The following is a 20,229-nucleotide window of genomic DNA, read 5'->3' as shown; positions in this document are numbered from 1 at the left end:
ATTAAAAATTTAATTTAAAAAAATGTTTTTTTTTTTAAAATCGAGTTTTTAGTCCAAAAACCGATTTTATTTTTTAAAAACCAATTTTTCTATTCAAAACCAGTTATTTTTTAAAATTGGTTTTTATTTTTATAACTGATTAAAACTAACTTTTAAATTTTATAACCAATTAATAACTAATTTTATTATATATAACCAATTTGGTTGATTAACTAAAATTAAATTTTTGATTAACTAAAAAACAGATTTAATTTTTGGATTAACCAAATTATGTTCAGCCCTAGTTAAATTTAGTATTAGATTCACTATTAACTAAAATTAAATTTTTTATTAACCAGAAAACAGATTTAATTTTTTGATTAACCAAACCATGTTAAGCCCTATTTAAATCTATTAGATTTACTATTAGATACTCACGTGTCACTCAACTATTGAATTTACACAAAGGATTATGCTAGGTAAGCAATGATTTTTTTGAACAACACGAACAACCACCAATAAAATAAAAACACACTACACATCTACATTACCTACCTAAATCTTAATATTAAAATAACTATCTGCACACCTAGTGAAATGAACATCCGGTATATCCATTGTTCACATTGTCTAGTTTTTTCATTGTCTACCTATAGTCTAGGGGGCCAGCAGATTTTGTGGTTTTTAGCTATCAATTAGCCATCAATGATGTTTTTAATGGTGTGAGATTGCATCTAATGGTGTAGAATTATTCAATTTCCTTTTGATGATTACGTGCTGCCCAGAATTTAACAAAAATGCTACCCTAGCACTCCTCTAATTCCCTCGTCAAAATGTTCAATTGAGACTAATAACTCCTTATGAAGACAACATTATCTATTCTTCTTTTTCTTATTCTTCTCCTTCCTCTTTTTCTTCCTTTATGAATGAAAGCATTTACCAACTTACTACTGTTCTAATCTATTCTTCATAACAGCAGAGACATTAGAGGCACAGAGGAGCACAAGCTATATTGAATCTATTGATTTCTTAGAAGGAAAGAAATCATGTTAGTTAACTTAACTTGTATGAATTGGTGCCATGCTTCAAGTCTCCAGTTAAATTTGCAAAGGATTGAATATTCTCCAATTCACCAATACAAGGTCACTACTCACTAGTGTTGTGCTTAGAACTAGAAAACTTAAGCTAGTAGTTACCATAACAAAACAAGAGTTAAGCTAAAAGGGTCAAAGATTTGATTCCCTAGATATTCAAGTTAAATACACATAGCTTGAATTAGAGGTAGCTATAGAATATCTTAGATAGATGATGAAAACAAATCAAATCAAATCCCATTTTTGTTTTGTCTCTCTGCAACAATGGATAGAAGTCTAGAAACACCTTGAGTCCACATATCATATTCTCTTTGGTTTCTGCATTCAAACTCCACAATCCCTCTTGATTCTGTCTTCAATCCAAAGTACTTTCTTTTCTCTTCATCATCAAATAGATGTCTCCCTGGCCATGCTGCTAAATTTGTGCACACATCCAACACAACATCTACAAATTTTAAGAGGAAAAAATATATTAGGTTTATTTACTTACTCTAGTTACATTATTAAATTTTTAGTTAGGTCTCTGTAGTTTAAATTCGTACTAAAAGTCTCTATAATGCAAATAAATTTTGCTTACGCTTTTTCTTCTTGGTAATGGTTCCAGCAACATGTTTGCTCTTCATCTTCAACATAACCTAAAATGGTTACAAGCAAAGTGATGAATTAAAACTGAAAAGAACATGTAGATATCCAACCCCATTTTCTTTGATTTATTTAAAAGAAAAAGGTTTAATAAGTTACCTGGCCTGTTCTATGCATGTAAACAGAAACTATTTTCCAGTGAAGATCACCTACAAAAAAAAAAAAAAACATACTCAAGAGCTAGTGCTTAATTAATCCTTAGGGTTGTGTTTACGAGTTTTGATTTTCGGAAGAAAACGAAGGATTTGAAGTTTAAATATTAGTCTAATCTACATTTTTAAACATTTTCTTCCCTCCGAAATCAAAACTTGGAAACCAAGTTTTAAAATTTTTATTTTAGAAGAAAAGAAAACGAAAGGTTTAAAGCATAAATTTTTAGTACATTTTACACTTTAAACTCTTTTTTCTTTTTTTTTTTTCTAAAATAAAAGCTCGCGATTAAGGCTTAGATTGGTGATAGTTCGTTGGTACCTTTTCGAGTTCGTTTGAGCAATTCAGTGCCCTTAGCAAGGAGCTCTAAGGTGCAAACACCAAGAAAATTTTCTCCATTAATGAACTCACCACTATCACTTGTGCTTGAAGTACTATAACTTGCTTTACCACCACAAATTCCAATCCCAAAGCCTCTCTCTAATGGTGCCACTGAGGTGATATTCCAAACCTCCTTCAATGCTCTTGCTTTCAAGGTTGCTGCGCCTCTTAGAGCTGCATATCAATATGGCCATTAATATTTCCACATTTCCAATACAAGGAGACAAAGTGTGTCACAATCTTTGTTTATTTTGGAGGACAAAAATACATGAATAGAATTTTCATTGGAGTATTCATTTATATGAATTATATATTGTAACTCATTTTACGTTTTAAAATTTTTTTTTTATTTTTTAGTGGAGGTTTACATATTGTTGTTTTTATACAAAATTGATAGTGGAGAATTATTAAATAATTTAACGTTTTTGAATAAATTATTATCTAATGATTTTTAGTTATTAACTTTATATCAAAACAATTGTATGTAAGCATAATTTTTTCTTCTGAAATCAAAACTAAGCAAACATGACTTAACGGACACGTTTTTTTTTTTTTTGGTGACTCTTAACGGACACGTTTGGTTACTTGTTTAAACTTTTCAATGTTTTATCTATTTTTAAATTTTATAAAGAAAAATAATAAAATTCATTTTTAGTATTTTATAAAGAAAAAAAGTGAAAATAGTAAAAAATAATAGAAAAGAAGTTTCTAGAATTCAACCTGTGGCAGCAGCAGCTGTAAGAGTATTGATATCATCATCAGATTTGACATTAACAGCAGAACCAATCACTGAAGCAAGATGTTCCCTTTCAGCCCCCATTGATTCTGCAGCCTCAACACACTGAGCAGCAACCAATGTTGCTGCTGAGGCCACAGCCATGTCTATCTTTCCCATCTTCTCATCCTCCCTGTTGCTCGCGGACAAGGTCGCAGTCGCGGCCGTAACAGCTGCAACTGCGGCTGCTACCGCGGCAACAGATATGGATGCATGGAGTTGAGCATTGTGTGTTCTGTTTTCTTCTTTCTTTTTCTCTCTTCTTTCCTTTAACCATTTTCCAACTGTTTTAGGCCCTGATGATGATGATGATGAGCATGGTGGAGTTGTATTGCCATTAATGCAGGTAGAAGAAGAATTCATGATGGCTCTTCCACCATTGAATAGAGGGTGAATTGAATTGTTGGCTCTAAAGAACTGCAATGATATAAATAAATAGATGGAAGCTTGTTAGCGTCATTGGTCTTTGGATTATTCATCATTATTATTGCATTGATTGTGTGCTTGTTTTTGTGTTAACATATAGTTTGGAAAATGTTCATGCACTGACATAATTTAATGTTAGTATAACTTCTTACATTTAATAGACTAAACTACTTATTCTAAAAAGATTAAAATATTGATAAATAAATTTCTAATGCTGCATTTAAAAGGGAGATTGAGATGAGAGATGGATATTAGAAAATTGAAGTTTAATTTTAAGATTATATTTAGTGTAAAATATACTGAACTGAATTATGTCTTAAAATTATATTAGTTTAAAATAAATATAAAAATTGAGAAATAAATTTAAAATTTAAAAAATTAAATAGAGATATTTTTTAAAAGAAATATTATTAAAATTTCAGTTTCTATTTTCAAAAATTTTAGTTACATGTGTCCTCATTTTCTGGAGATAATGAAAAGACTGAAATTTTGTGTTCTAAAATTAAAATTTTAATTTTAGTCTCTAATCATTAAATACAATACTAAATCTCAGTCTTCCAATCTCAATTCTATTCTCTGAAACAGTATTTCAATAATAAATTCTACTTCTATTAGTTATTTTTCAAATATTTTTAGTACTAAAAATATTGAAATATTAACTTTTTAAAGATTAAATTATTATTACATTGATTATCTGAAATCTGAAATCTGAAAAAAAAAATTGTGAATATAATATTTTTGAAAGTCTAAATTGTTGGTGTGCTTCATTGTTCACTGTTCACTATTTCTATTGAATACACATCACTGAATTAGCTGAGATTCTTGGTTATCTTAGTGCATTTTGCATTGAGTTAAACTTGGTAGATTTTAAACTTGAGTCATAGCTTAAACCATAGTTTGGTTTATCACATAACTTAACATATTCTGGTAAAATCATGTTTGAGTTAAAATAATTTACCCTCTTGTGTGATAAAATCACGATATCCCAATGAAACCAAACATATCCTTTTCTAAACATTTATAAGTTTGAAAATAAAAATACTGACAACAGAATTGATGGTTGTGACAAATAAGTCAGTAGCAATGTCTTTTCTTCATTGTTTCTATGTCGGTGTTAAATTTTTATTAGTTTCAATGTCTCATAATTTCATAATTTCATTGTTTCTTAGCTCTGTTCTTTCTAGTGAAAGGCCAAATTTGACTTTTAATGCCTTACAAAGAAAGAAATGTCAAAAGGAGAATGTGGAAACTAAGGTACATTAGACATTCAATCTCTTTGTCCTGTTATGAAAGCATGCTGACTTAGAAAACCAATGTGTATCATTGCCCTATTTCAATAGGACTAGGCTAATTGGAAGTTAATGTAAGTTTTGAAGTTTCATATTCATTAATAAATAAAAAATTTAATTATTTTATTAGTTTTTACAGATTTATTAATTTATAAAGATTTTTATAAATTTTTTAATTAAATTTTTACATTATTTTTAATTTTATAATTGGTTTTTTTCTGTATAAAAAATATTAAAATTAATAGAATATTCTTTCAAAAAAAAAATAGTTAACAAACTAATTAAGCTCTTAAATATGGATACTTTCAATTTGTAAAAAAATATTCTATTAACTCTAATATTTTTTATACTAATAAAGACCTAATTATATAAAAAAAAATAGTATGTATAGAGATCCAACTAAAAAGAAAAAAAAATATAAAAATCTAATTACAAATTTAGTAAAACTATAAAATTAACAAAAAAATTAAACATAAATAAAATTTATACATCTAAACAAATTCATATATTTATTGTATTTTTTAGATTAAAATATGACATTTGACCTGATTTTATAATTTCTCATTAATTTATTGATTGTGACCAATGTTAATATAAAATTAAAACATTTAAGTTTTTAATATATATGTTATTAATTTACTAAAAAAAATTAAATTTTAATTAAATTGTGTTAATAAAAGTAACCTTAACGAACCTTGTTATCACAAACCCTTGTAAATAATTATGTTTTGAATGTTTGATATGTCACTTTATCCAGATATACAATTAATGAAGTATGTGTATGTGTAGCACTTAGAATGGTGAATCATTTGGGTCTTTCAAGTTTTTTTCTTGTATATATATTTTTTATATTTTTATTATTCTTTTTACGTTATATTATTTTTGTGTATATTTTTTATTTTTTAAATTAAAAATAATTAATAAAAAAAAGTGAAAGAAAATAAGAGTTTATCTTTTATACCATGAAAAAAATATATAAAAAGAAGTATGCACAAAGAATAATATAGATATCATTTCTCTTTCTTCGAATAACTTACAAAGAAAAATGCATAAAAATAATATTTAATTTGTAAAACTTTTTATATATTTTTATGCATTTTTCTTTGTAATACTTCTCTAACTTGTTACCCTCTTAACCCATAATGTTTACTGTGTTATGCTTCATCCAAGAGCAAATAAAGCCTCTAATTTATTTATATTACATACTATAAATCTATGAAGACTCTTGTTATATAATAATAATAATAATAATAATAATAATAATAATAATAATAATAATAAGAGCATCTCTAATATAATATTTTTAGAGTATAGTATTATTTTGATATTTTCAAGAAGTAAATTGATTTAAAATTAAAATTTATATTAAAATTAATTGATAAAATAAAACTAACATCACTTTAGAGATACAATATCACATTGATAAAAAGTCAATAAAATTTTATCATTCGCATAATTATGTTGATCAAATAATTAAAAATAATATAAAATTTTAACTGATTAAAACTAAATATTAAAATAATAAATTTTATTTTTAATTATAAATTATTATTTATGATATATAATCTCACAAATATTTTTATATTATTTACAGGACTCAAAATAAAATTAAAATTAGACTTTAACGTTATGATTATTCATATTAATGAAACTTGGAATCAGTGTATCATATTCTAATTAAGATAATCTGAGAGTATAAATTCAAATTATGATAGATGTTACCTTTTTATAATTCAAATCCATGGCATTAAATAAAAGGGAGTGCTAAGTAAACAAATAATATGAACAACCATCAATCAAATAAAAATACACTACACCTTAATTTAATGTAATTAATTAAATTTATTTTTTTAATCCTATTAATTCACATTATTCACACATTGTTAAAAAATATTGTTTGTTATTTATACTTTTCCTTGAATAAATTACTCTAATACATGATACACTAGCATGTTAATTTGGTAGATTGATATAGAAGAAATCCAACGTATTTTGACAAAGTTAATTGGAACATAGATTGATAGAACACTATTGCAGCTGTGAAAGAAAACCACTTTTCACTGCAAAAATATAGTCACTTTCACTTTCACTTTCACCTCATCAGTGCCTAACCAACCTGCTTGTTCCTCATCATGGGCCCCACCATGCACTAGAGAGAGAGAGAGAGAGAGAAAGAGAGTACCTTAAGAAGATCATCATCATACTCATCCTGAGAAGGAGAAATTGGTGGACTATCATCTGTTCCTGTTTGGGAGCCACCACCATTATTGTTATTATTATTATTATTATTCACTGCTTCATGATCAAGTGAGACTCTTCCTGATGTTAATGGTGGTGACACTAATTCCTGTTAGATACATTCAAATATATATGAACTTGAAACATAAAATAACTGAAAAAGGAGTAGCTAATATGCATATCAAAGTTAATGCAGCTATTTTTTTCTTTCTAGAGAAAAATCTCATGTTAAATGTAGTTGTCTTTATCTAAAGTTGATAATTGAGAATATTAGATAATTAGATAAATTTGGCTAAAGTACTATGATTATCAACTATCAACTATCAACACTATTAACTTCATCCTGAGTTTTACCTAAATATAATTTATGATATAAATTTAGTAGCTGTAAAGATAGAAATACAAATTTTTTGTATCCCTTAAATAGTTTTTATATATATATATATATATATATATATATATATATATATATATATATATATACTTCCTAAGTTAGCAACAGAAGATATTCATATCTGATTCTGTCTCTAGATATCTTTGTGAAAAACAGAATCCTAAAACAATCTTAAAGAACATAAAAAGTAAATAACCCCCTACGATGTGAATGTTAGTATGTTACATATAAATTTCATGATTTTTTTTTTCAGAGAATATTCTAATAGGGAAGAAATTAAAGTTAATGAAAAAAAAGAAAAGAACCTGTCTAGTGGACTGTGAGAAAATGCAGTCAAGGAGAAGCTGTTGTGAAGTGGCAGAGTAAGAAAAAGAGAACTCATTATTATTATTATTATTATTCTCTGGAGACATGGTTGATGATGAAGCATCATGTTCTTGAGGAGGAGGAGGAGGAGGAAGAAGAGGACTCTCAGGCATGGAAGAACTACTGCCATTTCCATGCAACTCATTATTTTTCATTATTCTTGAATTGGATTCCATGGAAGGATAGTAGTATCACACTTTTTTGGCCTTTTCAAATCTAACTCACTTCTTATGGGATGTGTTGTTTACATACATCTATATATATATGGTGGGATTTTTTTTTTTTTTTGAGGGATTAAGAGCATAGTTATTAATATGTTATTAAACCAAAAAATTTAGAGGTTCAATTATTTAAAAATTTAATTTTGATGTAAATATTTATTAAAATAATATATTTTATATAAATAAATATAATTTTTTAATAAAAGATAAAACCGACTTAACTAATTCGATAATTTTTTTTATAATTAATATTTTTTTAACTTGACCGATCAAATGATCGATTTTCTATTCATTTGGTTGAATGAATTTATTCAGTCAAATTTTTTAAATTATGGTGGTTACATTTAATTTAACTATTAACTCCGATCAAGATATTCAATTACTAGCCAATGAGCTATAACTCAAATGACATAATCTCTCCATACTCATCTAAAAAATTGTGGGTTCGAGTCTCTGTGAAAAAAGAATTTACCCAATTACACATTTTCTAGTGGTAGTAGCGGAGAAGAGTGTGAGGAGAGTTTTCTGGCTCTGGTGCTTTGCTCTGCGAAAATTCAAAAAAGAAAAAGACACAGTGTTAAATTTACGGACAAGGAACCACTTAGTCTTTTTATCCGGCGTTGGGTGTGTGTGGGACAAAGTGGGTTAAAAAATTGTTCTATAAGATTCCCAAGGAGCATCGGGTTCCGGCACACAACAATATCCTCCACACTTGTCAGCGTTGAACTTGGAAGCCATAGGCGAACAATAGGAGGTCGGGGCAACCTATGCGGGTCAGGGTCTGCACGATGCAACCGCTCTAATGGAATTTCAGATTGGCCAATCTTTCCAGAGTAAGGAGGAAGCCGTGCTAAGTGTGAAGGATTACAGTATCTGACGTGGAGTTGAGTACAGGGTGATGAAGTCGGACCATCTCAAATACCAAGGAAAATGTAAGGAGTTTGGAAAAGGGTGCACGTGGATGATTCGTATCGCACTGCGGCAACGGAAGAGCACTTGGGAAGTTAGGAGGTACAACGAAACGCACACGTGTTTGGCCACATCCATATCTAGCGACCACAAATAGCTTGATTATCATGTCATTTGTGCGAGAATTTTTTCGTTGGTCAGGGCGGATGCGTCGGTTACGATTAAGGTGTTGCAGGAAGCAATTGAGGTCACCTATGGTTTCATGCCTAGTTATAGGAAGGTTTGGATGGCGAAGCAGAAGGCAGTAGCACAAATCTACGGGGACTGGGAAGAGTCTTATAGCGAGTTGCCCCGTTGGATCCTTGGGGTGACATCCACCATGGAGGGTACGATAGCTCTTCTGAAGACCTCTCCGGTTAGAGTGGGTGATCAGGTTGATGAATCGACTGTCTACTTTCATCGTCTCTTCTAGACATTTTCTCCCTGTATTGAGGCCTTTCAACACTTTAAACCACTAGTCCGCATCGATGGTACGCACTTGTATGGCAAGTATGGAGGCATTGTTGTTAGCTATTGCTCAAGACAGAAACTCGAACATCTTGCCTATTGCATTTGCACTTGTGGAGGGAGAAACTGCAGAGTCTTGGGCATACTTTCTACCCAACCTGAGAAGACATGTGACTCCACAATCGGACATTTTGGTGATCTCTGACAGGCACAACGGCATCAAGGTGGCACTAGAGGCACCTGATAGTGGTTGGCAACTTTCTCATGCTTATCGAGCATTTTGTATCCGGCATGTTACCGCCAATTTTGCTCTCAGCTTCAAGGGGGCAGGATACAAGGAGGTGGCTGGTGAATGCTGCTTATGTGAAGACAGAGGCCGAGTTTGAGTATTGGTTTGATATTATAAGAATAGAAAATCCGGCTATGTGTGATTAGGCAAATAGGATGGAGTATGAGAGGTGGACACAGCACAAGGATGGCGGCAGGCCATATGGTCACATGACAACCAACATATCTGAGTGCGTCAACTCTGTTTTGAAGGGAACCAGGAATCTACAAGTGACGTCATTGGTGAAGTCCATGTACTTAAGGCTTATAGAGTTGTTTTTGTTCGGGGTCAGACAGCAGAGGCACAACTGGGATCTGGACACCGGTTTTGCTAGGCACTCCACGTAAACTGCTACTGCCTCCAGCGATTTACGTTCAACACCCAATACACATAAACTGCTACTACCTGTAGTGGTTTATGGCCAAACCACGTTCTACAAAAACCGTTGCTACGTATAATGGTTTCTGTTATGCCACCAATACACGTAAACCGCGGCTGCTAGCAGCGGTTTACGTTCTCTCCTAATCCGCTACTACCAGTAACGGTTTCTATAGAATTATGAAAAAATACATTTGCGTCTTGGTATTTAGAAATGTTTAATTGGGTAAATTCTTTCTCCACTTAATTTATTTAAGAAAATTGCCCTAATAATTAAATAAATATTTAATTATTCTGCAGGTCTTTATAGTTTTATTAAATTTTTAATTAAGTCTCTATATTTTTTCTTTTTAATTGAGTCCCTATAGTATTTAAATTTTTTTAATTAAGTCTTTATTGACGTTAAACGTCTAAAAAATGGTGGAAAAGTGTGAATTTACTTATTTATCCATACCTACATTTATAATTTTCACCCTTACTGTCCTCCACCATTCCCCCCACCTCGTCCACTATCTCCTCACCCTCTTCCTCCGTCACCACCCTCCCTCTACCAACAAGCTCCCTTTCTACATAGTAGAAGGAATGGGGATCGTGCTTTCAAGTGAATTTCACCGTTGATGGTGCGGCGAAGCTGAAGGAAAGTGTGAAGGAGAAACTTAAGGAGTTTATGGGGGAGTACAACATGTGCAACACAGTTCCACCCAATAATAACAAAGTCAAAAACTAGCATCAGCACAAAAGAAATTAGTATGCATTAGAACCTGCAACAGGCATTCAATCAGAGTACAGATAGCCTTCAATTCTATTACCATAAGTGGCCTCTAATTATAATTTATATTTCTACTACTAAATTCACAGAATTCTAAACTTTGTATGCACTTTTTACAGGAAATTTCAACAGAAACCCTTCTCCAATTCATCCAACTGAACTCATACCACATCAAAATATTTAGAAACTAACACTGATAACGGACGGGAAGAGAGCAACTCTTCGACATCAAAACCATGATAAATTCAAATCACAACAACAATTTCATATTTGCAATTGGAGCTTCTAATTCAGGAACCAACCTACCTGAACGTGGAACACGAGCTCTGAATGTGGAACACGAGCTCTGAATGCCAGTGATCGTACGTGGTGAGGAACAGAACCAACTGAGGAAGACGGCAACGTCTGTAGCGGCAAAATCACCCAACACAACGATGGTGCGCGACGCACGGCCAAAAATGGCACCTCAAGTGTCCCAAGCTTATGATCTTGAAAACGCGCTTCGACGTTGTCATTTTGGTGGCCAAAGGGTTGGTGTACTTGCACCATTGTTGTGGCCCTCCAGTGATTCACAATGACATTAAACCGAGAAATATTTTGTTAGATTCTGAGTTTAGGGCTAAAATTGGAGATTTTGGGCTTGCCAAGGTGAAGGAAGAGGTTAGGATTGTGGCGGTAGAAGAGGAAGTTCACGGTTGTGGTTATGGTAGTGGCGAGCAGTGGTGATGAAGAGTGTGATCATAGTTCGGTGGTGGAGAGTATGGCGAGTAGGAATCAGAAGATGAAGAGTTTTGTGGCAATGAGGGTTTTGGATTTAGATGCGTCTCCGGCAGTGGCGGGGACTTCGTCGAAGGTGGGGTTGGAGAAAGGTAGCGTCTTATCGGACGGGGTGATGAGTGTGGAGAGTGGGAATAAGAAGAGGAAGAGTGACAGTAATGGCGGTGATTTTGGTAGGGATTGGTGGTGGAAGCAGGACAATGGTAAATGATTATATTATTGAATGAATTGGTACTGAAAAAACATTGAAGATGGAAAAAAAAATGGTGATTTTGAAATTTAGAAAATATGCAGATGTCCTAATTAAGTTTAATACACTTAACTTAGAATATTCAAATTTTTAACAGAATATCCATTATTTTAGATATTTTTGTAACGGTAGGGACTTAATTGAAAAAAAATTAAATAGTATAGGGACCCAATTGAAAAGAAAAAAATTATAGAGACCTAATTGAAAATTTAGAAAAATTATAGGGACCTGCAGAATAATTAAACCTTAAATAAAATAGACATAATATCACAAGGTATGAGTTAGCCAAGCGATTATTATTACTTCTCATACCAAGGGCATAAGCGAGTATAGATAACTCAATTATTCGATTAAAATCAATATGAACTGATTATATTAGTTCTTGTTCTCAATAGGTAATTTGATCTGATCGAATAAAATTTGATTGTATTTATCCTTAATTGGTTTGGATATTAATTTTTATTATTACTTTTTTGGTGAGAAAGAAGGGTCAATGACCCCAAAAAGCAAAAGAAAACAGAGCAAAAGCAAGAAAAATAACACAGACACCTAATAAAGGAAAACCAAGACTAGCCTGATCCTCTTAGTCTAAAGCTTCCTATTCCATCCAGACGCAACGCTGATTTTATTTCAGAAGTGGAATAGTCAAACACATGAAGGCCATGAATAATCTCTTGGCCTTTCTTTGCAAGAATGTTAGCCACTGAGTTGGCTTCACGCAGAGTATGTCTCCAGTTGATATGTTGAACACAACTCTCTAGGATCTAAATATCTTCTATAAGGGGCACAAGGGTGGGAGTTGGGGTACCCTTCTCTTACAAAACTCAAAACCATCAGGAAATCAGATTTAACCAAAATATTCTGCAAACCATTAGTTATAGCAAGTTGTAGCCCTTTGACAATAGCCCAAAGTTTTGCTTACATAATAAAGCAACTCCCCAAATTACAAGCAAAAGCTTTAACGAATCTGTCCAAGTGATCCCGAAACACTCTTCCACAGGCAGCATTATTGTTATGGCTAAAGAAGGAGACATCCACATTCATTTTAATCATTGTTTCTGCCAGAGGAAGCCACCGAATCAAGACATCAGTCAGATTGAAATCTTTTTTGCGGTAGATGTTATTTTTCCAGATCCTATCAATCTCCACCCAGCGAGCTTGAATGGAGTCATACATAGTTTTCAGAGCATTGGTTTTGCCTTCAAAAATCCACCTATTCCAAAAATACCACAAGGAAGAGATTACAATCCCAAATAAGCAGGCCCACCTCCAATCTTTAGATAGATTAGTATTAATTCACTCTTTTGTATTAGTAGTCAAGAAGTCGTCCTTATAAATATGAGGATTCAACAACTGCCAAGTTTCTTTGGCTACATAGCAATCACAAATGACATGAAGAACACTTTTCTCATTACGGTTGAATCTGGTGCACAAGGATGAATTTGTCATATGTCACTACAAGAAAATAGAATATTTGTAACAAACATTTTGTAAGAAATTTAAAATTGTTACAAAAAATTAGTTATTTGTTATTTTGTAACGATTTGATTTTTTTGTTACAAATTATATTGGTTTTTGTAATGAACCGGTGTTTTGTTGCAAAATTTTATAATATTTTGTAACAAAAGATGAAGTTGTTGCAAAAGTTTAAAATATTTTGTAACAAAATATCTATTTGTTTCAAAAACTCTAATTATTTTGTAACAAAAAATTAATTTGTCATAAAATTCAATATTATTTGTAACAAATTATTTGTTTGTCACAAAATACATGAATTTTTCTAACTAAAAAAATTATTTTAAAATATTAAATCTTTAAGATAATTTTATTTTGTTTTAAAAATTTATTTTTTTAAAATATTATTTGTATTAATTAATTATTTTTTATAAAAAATTAAAGATTAAATGATCAATTTTTAAAAATGGTATATATTATTTTATATTTTTTATAAAACTAATATGTAATTTTTACTAATAATCAAGTCTTAAATGTTGACTAAAAATTAATTTTTTAAATTAAAAGAATTAATTATTAAACATAAATAAAAATAATTAAAATTAAAAAATACAAACAAATGTTGAGTTAGCGCGTTTAAAAAATTAATTGATATATCAATTATTTAAATAAATATTGTAAAATGAATCTATTTTTGTAACTAAGAATAAAAATGTTACAAAAGTAAGTAGTATTTTGTAACAAAATATTATAACACAAATCTAAAATGTTATAAAAGAGAGTTTATTTGTTAAATTTGTTGTCACTTTTGTAACAAATTTCAATTTTTTTATCAAAAAAATTTGTTAGAAAATATCACTATGAATTGTAATAGTTCCGTTTTTTGTTACAAAATTTTTTTGTAACGGGACATACTGCAACGGCCTCTTTTTTTTATTACAAAATTCTTTTGTTTCAAAATTTTGATTTTTTGTAATAATTTTTTTTGTTACAAATATTGTTTTTTTTGTAGTGTGTCTTCGTCTTCGTTCAGAATTAGTGAGAATAGCCTCTTGTGCCACTAGCCAAAGGAAGGTGCGGACACACTTAGGCCTATTCCAAATCTAAATCAGATTGAAGGTATGATTCGGCATTCCTGGATCCTTAATAATACTTTGGTACGTTGTTTGAAGACTAAAAGCTCTATCTGAAGTTTGGTTCCAAGCTATATGATCAACATTCTTCCAAGGTGAAGGTGGTGACATAGCCATAATTTTCTGAACTGTACCCAACGGAAGAGAATCATTTAGTTTCTCACCATCCCATTCACCTGAAACATTCAAAAAGTCCATCAGGGAGGCATCCAATTCCAAACTAGTTATTACCTGAGTTGTATGATTTTCCAAGCTATCCAAGGTTGTCAGCCATCTATGTTTCCATAATTTGATTCTAAACCCATCTCTAATGCGCCATATTATATTACGTTCCACATCACTCCACCCTTTGCAAATGCCCTTCCACAGATTAGATTCACAACTTCTTCTTTCCATTCTTGGTATAATATTACTACCGCACTTATACTTTGGGCGGAGGACTTTAGTTCGAAGAGCATCAGGCCTTTCAATATGACCCCACCCAGCCTTTATCATAAAGGCATGATTGAGGCCTTTAGCATGATGAATACTTGACCCTCCTAAATTTTTAGAATTGTTGATCTCCCTCCAGTTGAGCAGGTGCACCTTTTTCGTGTTATCTGTCTTTTCCCAGAGAAAGTTCCTGCATTTACGATCAATCTCATTACAAGTAGCAATAGGTAAACTAGCAGTTTGTATATTATAACTAGGAATAGAAGAAATGACAGATTTCACCAGGATAGTTCGTCCTGCTAGAGATTGAGAAGAGGCTTTCTAGCTACTAAGCCGAAGATTGAGCATGCTAATTATCCCATTAAAGGTGTCGTTTGATGTTATGTTGTGAAGGATAGGAACTCCAAGATATTTTCCTAACTCATCCGTTCTTGTAAAGTGGAGAGCTTCACTAATATCTTCTCTAACATTATTGCCCACATTATGAGAGAGAAAAAATTAGAATCTTTTCATTATTAACTTTATGACCAAAATTGTTACAGAAAGTTTCAAGCACCCGATTGATAATGTCAGCTTATTGCATATTAGCCTCCACAAAAAGAATAAGATCATCCGCAAAGCAAAGATGGGAGAGGCTGGGACTATACTTCTTCAGACGGATAGGTTTCCAGAACCCATGACCAACTGCTGTATTGATTAGTTGAGATAAATGCTTCATATATCGAACAAAGATATAAGGAGAAATCAGGTCTCCTTGGCGAATACCTCTAGAGGGGGCAAATTCCTCGAGCACCTCCCTATTCCAGAGAAGTCTCATCCTTGGAGTAGTGATGCAAGCACAAACCAATTCGACAAAGTGCTAAGGAAAACCAATATCAATCAGGGTATTTCTGATGAAACTCCAGTTATGTCTGTCATAAGATTTCTCAAGATCGATCTTTATTGCTATCTAATATTTTTTATTCCTCATAGAATGTATCACCTCTTGATCAATGATGATATTGTCCGAACTATTTCTTCCAAGAACAAAACTGCATTGTGTAGGAGAAACCAAATGCTCCATAACTTTTCTTAATCTCGTAGAAAAGATTTTAGTCATAGCCTTGTAAAAGATATTGCACAGACTTATCAGATGCATCTGTTTGAGATTGGTCGCTAGCGCAACTTTTAAAATCAGGATGATCAATGTTTCATTAATCTCAGCTACTTTCAAGGGGTCTTCAAAGATACAAAACAACAACCTGCAGAGATCAAGCCCAACCAAATCCTATTTACCTTGATAAAAGATGGCTTGGAGGCCATCGATCCTCGGCGCTTTCATTCTTCCCATGCTGAAAATGGAATCTTTGATCTCTCTCGCCGTTAAAGGCGCATCCAACATAGCTGTTGAACCATGATCTAGAGGAGGAAAAGCATTTTCGAGAATATAGTTCACAGCAACATCGTCATCATTATAAAGCTTAATATAAAACTCAGTAGCCATATTCTCTAAGCATGACTTATTTGAAATCTAATTACCACTATCATCTTGAAGGGAGAGAAACTTTATTTCTTTTTCTAGCGAGAGTGGTGCTATGAAAGTATTTAGTATTTCGGTCTTTGAATTCCAGCCAATTGCATCTAGAATTCTGGAACCAGATCATCTATTCTTAGACTAGAATTTCGTCATATTTTTCCATAAGACACTGTAAATTCTCAAGATAAGAGCTATACTTGTTACTCGAGCTCACAGACAACCCTTGTAATCTCTTGATAATTATTTTTTTCTTTTGAAGATATTACCAAAGACAAATAAGTTTCACTCCTTTAAAGCATCTTGGAAAGAAAGCAATCAAAGCATGCAGTTAGATCAAGACTCGTCAAGTTTCCAGCTGCTGATAAGATCTTCAAACCTAGGGTGTGAAAGCCAGGAAGCCATAAATCTGAATGGCCTTTTTCCTTTGTTAGGTGTCATCGTCGAAGATAGATTGAGGCATAACGGAGTGTGATCCGATTTAAGGTAGGGAAGGTGCTTGATAAAAGCTTCTGGAAAAGCAATTTGCCAGTCCAGATTACATAAACCTTTATCAAGCTTCTCCAAGAAATTTTCCCTTTTCCAATTGGAAGGAGACCCAACAAAACCTAAATTAATTAACTAGCAGTCATTAACACACGATTGAAAGTCCTGACAAGCACCTCTGCTCTAATTAAAAACACATTCTACACTCGGGATCAAGAAGAAAGGCGTTGAAATCTCCAACGAGGCACTAGGGAAGGTTATTACTCCTTCTAAACAAATGAATATTGTCCCAAAGTCCCTTTCGATTAATCCTCTAAGGGCTACCATACACTGCCGAAAGAATCCAGGGATTATGATTACCTGTCAAAACCTTCATATGAATAACCTGCGAGCAGTGGTCCATCACATCCACTTTCCAAATATTGGTGTCCCATAAGCTCCAAATACCACCATCATGACCTCTTGCCTTTTCGACAAAGACTCCATTAAAGGCCATCATTTTACGAATATCCCCACCTCTGTCCCTACTCACATAGGTTTCAAGTAAAACAAAGAAACTAGCATGGAACTCTCTTCTCAAGTCTTTAATCAGAGAAGGAAAGGTCTTCTCTCCAGCACCTCTATAATTCCAGATTATAATAGTCATAAAAATAGACTAAAAGAAAAATGGAAGATCTTCAGGGACCTAAACTCAGGAACACCCATCTCTGCTCACTGGAGTCACGGAACTGACAACAGCAAAATTAGCTGCAACCTGCGTGTTTTTAGCTAGATCCCTGTTCGAATGATTAGGAGTGGCAACCGAGAGAGAAGGATGGCGCCTAAGATTCATCTTCGAGGACGACGGATCATGGATGCCCGTCGGAACCTGGTTTAAGAATTCATTTCTCACAGTGTGAGCATCAAACATCTCTTTCGCTATTCTAGCAGCCACAAATTCCTCTATCTGCACTTTGTTTAGCCACCTCATGTCTTCAAGCATGGCCATTTCAATAGCCACCCTCTCTGTACTCCTGGATGAGGAAACGGTTTTCTATGCCTCAGTTCTAGAGATATCAGCTAAGGGGAGATTGTTTTCATCGATCTTGTTCTTAGCCTTGGCAATTTTTCCTTTGACATTGGGCCCAAGTTTGATGGCATGGCCTTTTTTGATACCCTGCAGGTTTTTTTCCACTCTAGCTTTCAACACTTTCTTGGGAAGAATTGGGAGTGGCCCAAGTTTGATAGCATGGCCTTTTTTGGTACCCTGCAGATTTTTTTCCACTCTAGCTTTCAACACTTTCTTGGGAGGAATTGGGGGTGGCCCATTATTTTTCTGGGCCTCCGGTTTAGATATAGCCAGCCCAACTAGCATGGTTTCCTTTGAAGAACTCTCCATGTGATTCTCCTGCACAACCATATCCTCCATGATTTCTTCTGCCAGAATATCGAACCTGATCCTTTCATATTATTGTTGTCTTGCGCATAAGCCTTCTTTTCCAACTTGGAGAAATCTTCTTCCTCAACATAAGGTCTCGTTGTTAAGCACTTTCTTCTCATATTTTTTCTTCATTGGTCGTTGAACCATCATCCACGACCCAAATTGTGGAGTTTCCTGATTATATTTTTTAATGTCAGGATGTGATTGATTCCCTTGAGTCTCGCTAAATTGGCCCGCAATTTTGGGATTCAGATTAGCTTGCCTTTGTCCTTCCTCTTCGGTAACTAGACCTCCTTGGGGACTCTCCACCATCTCCGATGGCTCCAAACACGAGTCTGATAGATGTCCATACTTGCCACAATTGAAGCAAATTAAGTGGAGACCCTCATACTCAATATTCAGAACAGTTCCAAAAATCGAGATCCTAGGAACAAGCTTTTAGGTCAAATCAATCTCCACGCAAATTCTTGCAAAGCGACCTCGAGAGTGAATAGATGTAGCGTGATCAATCTTTAACATAGTTCTAAATTTCTAATAGCCGAACCTACTCGCCAGAGGAACCGATGCTTATATAATTTAATAGGTAAATTAGGAATCTAGATTCATGCAGCTATCTTCCTCATAGTATGCTCTGAAGATAGGAAGAAATGTCTCCATCGTTGAACAATTAGAGAGTGCCTAGCGATCATCCAAGGGTTGCCAGTAAGTGCATGGGAGTAATCTTCTTCATCTGAAAAATGAACAAGAAAATAATCACGATCCATATCAATAACATTAATCTTACCTTTTGTAACCCAATCACGATTCAGACGTTGTTCTATGAAACCCAATCCTACTTGCTTCCCAAGAACTTTGACAATTAAAGCAGCATGTCAGGACTTGCACCATTTATCAAATTCTTCTTTCATGACTTGAATGATCAGGCACGGGTCGAAGGGTTTTTCTTTCATATGGCCTTCTTCTTCTTTATATCAGTGGTCCTCAGGAACAGGTTCATCTTCTTCAATATCAAAAAAAGATTATCAATAATCTCCTCGCCTTTATCCGGCATCGTCAATAAGGATTTCTTGTAAGACATCTTTGGACTCTCTTGTGATTTTTCCACGACCTCCATGCTAACTCCTGGTTGATTTAGATCACCCTCCTCTCGGTTCTTCACTTTTTTCGTGCTACGTTCAACAAGATCAATTTTCTTAATAGAAACCCTAGGAGAACATTCGCTAACCATCCGTGTTAACATAAAATAAAGTCCCAGTAATAAGATAGTAGTTGAAACTTTAGTTAAGTGACAAAATATGATGCAATTCAATAAGCTTCACTTCGTTCGGATATTAAATTTAAGAGTACAGAATCTAACTGACTCAATTATCTTATATATCACATTAAAAAATTGGTGAATTCTACCATACCTTTTGTAAAGTAACATGTAATTTATTCTGTGTGATGTGTTACTTTTTAATTGGTTATTAGGTTAACCATAATTAGACTATTTTACAATTAAATTAGTTTTAAAATGGGTAATTATGCAATTTTTTTAAGTATTAAAAATTGAAACATGGTTTTTTCCCTAAATCATTTCCAGAAAATGTATCCCAATCCTCTGTAATAGCTTTCGACCTTTTGCTCCTCCCCCATTCCTTCATCCTCGTCGCGCCTCCCAAGCAGCATTGCCTCGTTGATTGTAATCAAATTATAAGCCAACTGAATAACTAAAAAAAACTGATAGGAAGTTTCAAGAACGTAGAAAAGAGAGAAAACCAACTTGTCCAAGCACGACGAAGCAGATTCTGGCAGGGGTCACAGCAGCGACAGACGAGGACATGACGACGAGAGACGCACCGAAGGAAGGAGACGCGATGACGCAGAGCAGGGGAGCCACAGACATGACGGCGCAGTGTTGGAGACGCACCGGAGCTG

General features: G+C 33.1%; 2 protein-coding genes across 2 annotated transcripts; both read right to left on the bottom strand.

The window, feature by feature from the left end:
• Nucleotides 1-1,058: 1,058 nt before the first annotated feature.
• Nucleotides 1,059-7,949, bottom strand: LOC112726928 (VAN3-binding protein). The gene is made up of 7 exons (XM_025776502.2): nt 7,674-7,949; nt 6,919-7,083; nt 2,967-3,438; nt 2,187-2,420; nt 1,815-1,864; nt 1,651-1,708; nt 1,059-1,518 (listed from the first exon to the last, which is right to left on the bottom strand). Exons 1-7 carry the CDS (start codon nt 7,908-7,910, stop codon nt 1,304-1,306), a joined length of 1,431 nt encoding a protein of 476 aa, XP_025632287.1. The 5' UTR covers nt 7,911-7,949; the 3' UTR covers nt 1,059-1,303.
• A 4,842-nt stretch (nt 7,950-12,791) lies between these two features.
• On the bottom strand, nt 12,792-16,376 carry LOC140176634 (uncharacterized). The gene is made up of 6 exons (XM_072208167.1): nt 16,169-16,376; nt 15,876-16,057; nt 15,541-15,752; nt 14,791-15,083; nt 14,490-14,637; nt 12,792-13,086 (listed from the first exon to the last, which is right to left on the bottom strand). The coding sequence occupies exons 1-6, from the start codon at nt 16,374-16,376 to the stop codon at nt 12,792-12,794; spliced, it is 1,338 nt and encodes a 445-aa protein (XP_072064268.1).
• Between the last annotated feature and the right edge of the window lie 3,853 nt (nt 16,377-20,229).

Source organism: Arachis hypogaea, chromosome 12, assembly GCF_003086295.3.
Source record: "Arachis hypogaea cultivar Tifrunner chromosome 12, arahy.Tifrunner.gnm2.J5K5, whole genome shotgun sequence".
NCBI classification, from domain to species: Eukaryota; Viridiplantae; Streptophyta; class Magnoliopsida; order Fabales; family Fabaceae; genus Arachis; species Arachis hypogaea.
Note: the sequence above shows the minus strand (reverse complement) of the source record. Positions and strands in the feature narration are given on the sequence as shown.